The following is a 7,419-nucleotide window of genomic DNA, read 5'->3' on the forward strand; positions in this document are numbered from 1 at the left end:
TTTGTTTTTTTAACTTATTTTAATCAGACGTCTTGCTTGACTTTTGAAAACGGGCAGTGGATTTTCTCTCAAAGGGGTACAAAGGACCGAAAAAGGTTGAAACAAAGGACGAAAATTAAAAGTTTGAAAAGATGGACAGCAAAACAGGAGTTTGAAAAAAAAAGAAGAGAGAAAGGCACGTGAAATGGGGGCCCACTGAACAGAAGATCCACCTAAGCAAGTATTTAACAGATGGTCCCATTTATACCGTCAATGGGAGTCCAGACTCGTGCATCGGCGCTTTAATTACACCTGCCTTACACCTGCCTATATACTATTGTGGTCCATCAAGTGGGCCCGTATGTAGCTTCCTTGGCACGGAAATCAGTCCGGCCTACTCATCTGGTGGGCCAAACGTGTGCAAGACGGTGAACGTTAGACACGCTTGATGTGCTTGGTTTTCATTTGGTTGGACCTTCTGACTGAAAATGGCCCACGCTAAATGCCTCTGACATGGGTTTATAAGTTCCAATAGGCCCATACTATAGGTGGTCGTGGCTGAGACCGTCTTAGCAAACTTAAGTTCTTTTCTTCTCTTTTAACTTGAAGTAACTGCTCCCGGTTCCCTGAATGACAGGCTCTTGTTTTGAAGTAACAAGGAAGGAAGAAAAAGGCAAAAACGGAAAAAGGAAAAAGTAAAAAGGAAGTAAGAAAGCATCATCAACCACTTTCTTCCCATCTTATGCAAAAATCAAGACAAAAATAAGAAAACGATTCAGTGAGTCTAGTGCATAAAAGCCCTACAGTATGAACTCATTTGCATCTTATGAGAGATGCACTGAGTTATTGTGAAGCAAAATCCAACCCATTCACGTGCCGGGAGTTTTAATTTCATTTCATCAATTCAAGTTTGAGAACAAAACTCATCATAAATGGAACACACTAAAGAAAATATTTCAAAATTAATGCACAATATTAATATAGTAGTGGTCCACAAACATTTTCAAACAAAAATTTATAAAAAATCTTCTATACGATCATGATTGTTTGGTAAAATTGAACAGATAAAATCAGGCCAAAAGATAAGTCGAATGCTTTTTTAACATGCTCCTCTAACAAAAATCATTCCTTACATGACAAGTTAACCCCTAACTTTTATTTCTTTTTTTTTTTTTAGGTTAGCTTGTTAGCTAACACCAATCTCAGTACACACACTCCATGTTAGCCACCCCTGCTAGGGATCGAAACCAAGACCTCAAGTGTTGAAACGAGCTATCTCCACTCAGTCCGCCAGTTGAGCTATGGATTTGGGTGTAGCTAACCCCTTACTTGAGAAGGGGAGAAGACATTTTCTTCCATATAAAAAAATTAAAAAGTAATCAAAAAAACCTATATATATATATATATGAGTTAAAAAAGAACGGGTTCTTGCCACAACTAGGGCATAATATAAGCCATTGGGGAGCATATAAAGAAACGGTACATTGAAGAGCAGAGAAATTTAGTAGTCGTTCTGAAACAGACATTAGCAGATACAAATATACAATTAGCCTTAGAAGGATTTCTCCAAGTCAAGCTGGGAAAATGGAACAATTTTAACACTTGAACCTGAGCAATTATTCCTTTTATAAAACAAAATAAAAATAAAAATCTATATAAATATAAAAACAAGACGGTCGAATCCGTCTCCACAATCAGCTACCATCTTCTGTACATCTTACACCGATAAACCGGCGATGAATGCGACCCCAGTAGAAGGCAACCATGACGACCCGTATATGAACTGCGCAACCGTGAATCTACGGGCTTCCTCAGGAGATGTGATGACCCTGTAACCGGGCCATTTGATCCGTTGTCCGACTGCCCCGCCAGGCCCGTAATTCATATACTCACCATAATACAATGTATCTAGTGCGAAGGTCGCGTTCCACTCGAGCCACCCGGCCGGGTGTATGTGGTCACCCATGTATGTCATCATGTATACCACACGTGAGTATAGTTTCCATGGACGGCCGAGATATGTTGGGAAGCTTGATTTAGCGGCCTCGAGGTCTGGTTGGGCGAAGAGGCGGCAGCTGTGGATGGAAATGCCGGTATTCTGGTTTGGGTCTTTGCGGTTTTGGGCGGTGATGGTGTTCTTCTGCATGGGCATGGGTTTACGGGCATAGATGCTGCAGTTCTGAAAGACGACTGCAGCGTTGCCGAAGATGAAGTCGACGGTGCCGTAGACATCGCACTCCCGGTAGAATTGGCGTTGGGAGTGGACGTAGAGCGTGTCTTGGTAACCGATGACGTTGCACCGGTAGACTACGGCGTGATCGGCCCCCACACGGAGAGCGACTGCCTGGTGCTTGCCGGGGCCTGCTGAGTTCTCGAATGTCATGTCACGTGCGATGAACCCGGCACCAGTTGCCGCTGTTACAATGGGAGGTGGTGGCTGGTTAGTAAGCTGTGACACAATTTCGCACTTGACCGGGTTATGGGGATCTACGGTTAGAAAAACACGATGCCAGTGCAACCCACCTTAGTCAAATCTGACCATTCGATCAGGGGGACGTGTATGGTACTTGAAGATTATTAGAGATATTAGAATTGTTGAATAGCTTGATCTTGTGGTAATGGTCCATCTACAGTGTGGCCATAAATTTGGATGGTTTAGATTGAATTCTATATGCCATTTGTAGAATCGTATTGCAATAAGATAATCACGGATTTTGCCGGTGAATTGGGGCACCCAAACCTAATCTTAGATGGGAAATAGCCAAAATAAAAGTCCAAGATTGAAATTTTTAATCTTTTCGTTTTGCTAAGATTAGGGGACCATCCATATTTAAAAGAAAAGAGTAAAATAATCAAAGGTTGAGATATTCTAATCTAAAAGTTTCTACTTCGCTTCTACATTCAAAGTGAGTCCATCGATATAAACGGTTTGGATCATTTAAAGGATGACGACAGATCCAAACACGAAAGTCCAGATCTATCTCATGCCAGTACGTCAGAAAGGATTCTAGCAAACCCGTGATTCAAAAATGTTTCAGACATTCACACTTTGCGGACGTCCGAAAATATATGAGACTCCCGCGGGTGCACTTTCCTGGTATTGTACTGCTTACACGTACCAACTTAACGAACGTGTTCAAGATCCATACGAACTGGACGGTTGAAATTTGGCCAAAACTCCAAGATACACTGTACTTGTGTGGCCAAAAGTCCAAATTTGCCCCGTGGTAACCGCCACTTGCACTCGCCTCGCCATTTGCAATTCGCTTCTGTGGAAACTACTTTTTTATTTTTTGATTTTAAGACTCACGAGTGAACTGTGACTATGAGTATTTTTGTCGACTAGAATCTCCCCTTGAAATGATACAGAAATTGCAGTTCAAATTATGCGGGGGATATTTTAGTCATTTTACAAGATAATCTGGGAAGGGCATTTGTGCGGGACCAGAAATGAAATCCAAACCGTCCATGAAGCCAACCATAGGTTCGTGCGGAGAGCGGATTAGGGAGACCCGGGCTTCACCCAATACGATGCGGACCTTTCTGTGGGGCCCACTTCAATATATTTATTATGTATCTACATCGTCCATCCGTGGTGACACAATGTTATGCATCTTTCATCAGAACCGTTCATCAGTATCTAATTTACCGGGAAAAAGAGGGATATATATATAAAAAAATGAGCCTGATCCAAAACTCGTGTGGGCCACAACTCGTGAAGGGTTTCGGTACAATGTTACAATGTCTCAGCTGATGTGACCCATATGAGGTCTATATAAGGCTTATCTTTTGTATTTACAGTGAATATAAGGGTTAACACCTGATGGACGGCGTGGATTCCAAATATACAACATGTACGTCCCGAAAGATCTTGGTTATTTTAATATCATTTGTGCTGGAGACGGAGAGAGAGCATCAAATAGAGAAAAAGAGATAGAGCATTACCGAAAGTGGCGGTGTGAAAAGTCGTATAGTTTTCCCAGACGCTTCTCGAACCGGCAATGACCGTTTTGCCCTTTCCATCTCCTATGAACATCAGGTTCGTCTTCTTCCTCCCCACCTTCAGATTCTCGTCGTACCTGAACAAAATATAAACGATAATTCAGACTTCTCCCACCACCAACACTGCCTAATCTGGTGAGTGGGGGGCATTTCCGGAACAAAACACGTGTAACGGACGCGATTTTCACTTAAGCTCTGTGGTGCCTACAACTATGTCTGTGCTGTATCCTCTCCGTCCATCGGTTACAGCAGCCCATGCTAGTACGATATCTCAAAAAGTCATGCAGATTTGAAGGAAAAGTGGGCCACACCACGAGAAACGGTTGGAATTGAACGCCCACCATTGAAACATTCTTGGGTTCCCCAGAAGTTCTAAATCAGGTTGATATTTGTGTTTTCCCTTCTAACCGTCATATTTTGAACGGGTGAGATGGCACATAAACATCACCGTGAGCCCATCAGCACTTCCATCCCCGCTATTTCCTTTGGTCTGGCCCACTTCAATTTTGATCAATGGGTAAAACGAGCTGGTGAAATGGATGGACGGAGTGGATATAACACAGATATCACAGTGGGCCCTACAGGCAAGTCAAGACACACAATAACAGTGTAGAATCTAGTTGCCGGGGCATTTTCGTAATAAATAGTAGACAACAGCAGATGGAATTGCGAGTCGGTAATGTGGGCCATCGTGGGAATGAATGGTAGACAGAAGAGGAGATACAGCAACTCAAGCACCGTACACGTGGCATAAATAAATGACATCCAAGTCATGGACCCTGCATAAATCAAATAAAGATGGGACCACCTGCACCCAACCAGTGAGATTTGCAGTCCGCGCTATCCACTACGTGGCCCACCACTTTGGAGGGCCAGCATTGGCCTGCACGTACGTCACGTGTACGTGTGGATGAGCTACTGAAACCGTGTGAGGTACAGCATGCCTTGTATTTTCTTGTGTGGTTACAAAGTCCTGGGTAAAGATAAGTAGCTCAAAAGGGACGAATTAACTGGAAATGAGTATCATTGAAGCATCAATCCACCCAATGGGCCCCACATGCTGCGTGATCCGATGATTGGAACCGTCCACGTTGTGGAATCTATACTATTTAGTCCACTTTAGGAAATTTACGTTTAGTGGATGGTTACAGCTATCACTATCTGGAGATGAATTTACAGACAATGAAAGGTTGAAACGCGAATTCACGGGCAAGAATCCTATGTTTGTCTGCACCATTTTAAAATATGGTGGTGACTTTTCATGGCACATTTATATAGAAATCCAGACCGTCCAATTTAATTGGATGGCTAGATCGCTTCATCTGTGTGATTTTAGAGGGATCCAACCATATCAGGACCGACAGTCTGAACAGTATGGATGGAAGCACATAGTGCCACACGTGAGAATTGAGTCACCACCATTTTCAAATGGTGCTGAACTAAAAGATGAGTCGGAGGATCCCAACCGTTGTCGGCGATCATTTATAGAAAGAATTCATGAGAAAAAAAATTCCAGAATTCACAGAGAAAATTACCACTGTAACTGCACCTTTTATCCGGCGTATTTTACGAAAGATCCAAAACTTACCTTCCCAACTTAGACCCTGCACGTACGGACAGAGCATTTGAGGACGAAAATACCCCTGCTTTTCAAAATGATTTTTCGTTTCTGTAGGCCTATGTCTACGGATTCCAACCGTGCCATAAATAGAGTAAGCAGGGGCATTTTCGTCCTCAAAAGCTCCGTGCGTGCAAGGTATAAGTTGGGAAGGTAAGTTTTGGATCCTTCCTACAAGACGCTGGATAAAAGGTGGGCTTTACAGTGGTAATTTTCTCCAGCATTTCACGAGGACGCTATGCGATTCACGGGGAATCTCGAAAGACGTGAGAACTTGCCACACATGCGCAAGATCTGAGCCAGTCGTTAGGCGTGAGACGCTCGGACCGGTGAACGGGCGATCAGAAAGAAAATCGCCACTTCCCCGTGTTCAAGACATTGGATGACTGTAAATTTTGAGCTATATTGTTAAATCGGGTAACGACGGATTCATGCGGGTGGATTCAGTCACTGTCCGTCACGGTCGGACGGTGATGGAATGTGGGGCCCAGGCAAAAAAAGCAAAAAGCAGACAATAAAAGCATCAATCCCTATGGCTTTGAGCTTATTTACCTTCCTGCCCTCACGTAAATAATCGTGCGGCGAGTACTCTGCTGCGGCGCCGCTTTAATCGCCTCCGTGAGCGTCTTGTGCGTCCCATTCCCGTCCTTGGACACGATGATATCCGCCTGGATCTGAGACGCCGGCAACTGCAGCAGTCTCCTCTCTCTCCTCGTTATCCATGCCGGAAAACCGTTCTTCCGTAATGGAAAACCGCCATCCGACATCAGCCTCCTCCGGTTTTGGATCGGGATTCCCGAAAAATCCTTGTTGTAGCTGGAAATCGCGAAAATGGCCAGACAGTTGCTGACGAGCTCTGTCAGATCCTTGAGCTTTGCCACCATCTCGTTCTTCACAGACCCGCTGACGTCATTCAGGCCCTCATCGCACGTGTCCTGGTTCGTGAGGGCCGCGCTCAGCCACGTCAGTACGTCATCGGTAGATCCGACACCTGCTCCCCCAGCTGATAACGAGGAAACGGAGTTGAGGGACTGGGAGAGCTGGTCCATGGAATCGTCCAGAAGCTCGAGGCAGTCCTCGTACGCGGCCCTGACGCGAGTGTCCATCACGATGTTTGAGATGCTCCACGCGCCGCTCAGCGCTTTGCTGACGCGCTGGAGCGTCATGTTGACGGAGATATGGACGAGGTCGCGCTCGCCGGCTTCGAGCGCGCCCGGGAAGTTGACGAGCGAGTCGACGCATAGGCTCGGGAAGCGGGTCTTCTGGCATGTCTGAGAAATGGCTTGGGTGGGACGCTTCTGTAGCAAGGGCTGGGACGTGGCCGAGCCTCTGGTTCGGATCCGGACCAGGACGGCGGCCGAGATCCCCGAGGCAACAAGGAAGAGGGAAGAAATGAGGATGAGAAGGAGGAGCTTCCGCTTTTTGGAGGGCTTGGCTATGGTGGAGACAGGCTCGGGAAGGGAATGTGTAGGCTCGGACGATCCGAGCCTGCCGTACCCCATTGTCTTCTTGCGTCAGCTGAGAGGGAGAGAGAGAGAGATTGTGGGGGAAAAGAGGGGTTTTGAAGGGTTTATATACGGTGTATATGCGATTAATGGCAGTTGGTGTGAAGTCCATGTCTGGTGCATTAGCTGGCTTCTACTGATGAGCGAGAAGAAAGCTTTTTATGTAGGTATCTGATAAAAGAGAAATTTTCTTTTTTTCTAATAGGACTGTAGTTATATATATATATATTTGAATTAATGTCGAAAATACCCTGAGGACTGTTTGGATGACGGGAAAGTGAAAGAAAAGAATAAAAAACCGTAATGATTATCTAA

General features: G+C 44.9%; 1 protein-coding gene across 1 annotated transcript; it reads right to left on the reverse strand.

Moving 5' to 3' along the window:
- Positions 1 to 1,445: 1,445 nt before the first annotated feature.
- On the reverse strand, positions 1,446 to 7,167 carry LOC131241208 (probable pectinesterase/pectinesterase inhibitor 34). The gene is made up of 3 exons (XM_058239940.1): positions 6,152 to 7,167; positions 3,925 to 4,058; positions 1,446 to 2,394 (listed from the first exon to the last, which is right to left on the reverse strand). The coding sequence occupies exons 1-3, from the start codon at positions 7,099 to 7,101 to the stop codon at positions 1,697 to 1,699; spliced, it is 1,782 nt and encodes a 593-aa protein (XP_058095923.1). The 5' UTR covers positions 7,102 to 7,167; the 3' UTR covers positions 1,446 to 1,696.
- Positions 7,168 to 7,419: the final 252 nt, after the last annotated feature.

Source organism: Magnolia sinica, chromosome 3, assembly GCF_029962835.1.
Source record: "Magnolia sinica isolate HGM2019 chromosome 3, MsV1, whole genome shotgun sequence".
NCBI classification, from domain to species: domain Eukaryota; kingdom Viridiplantae; phylum Streptophyta; class Magnoliopsida; order Magnoliales; family Magnoliaceae; genus Magnolia; species Magnolia sinica.

Bases quoted from the DNA above. Each gene is read 5' to 3' on its own strand.
- LOC131241208 (XM_058239940.1), bottom strand. From the start codon at position 7,101: ATGGGGTACGGCAGGCTCGGATCGTCCGAGCCTACACATTCCCTTCCC. The intron at 4,059-6,151 runs GTAAATAAGCTC...TATTTTGTTCAG, and splicing joins ATTTACGTGAGGGCAGGAAG to GTACGACGAGAATCTGAAGG. The intron at 2,395-3,924 runs GTAATGCTCTAT...CCATTGTAACAG, and splicing joins TTTTCACACCGCCACTTTCG to CGGCAACTGGTGCCGGGTTC.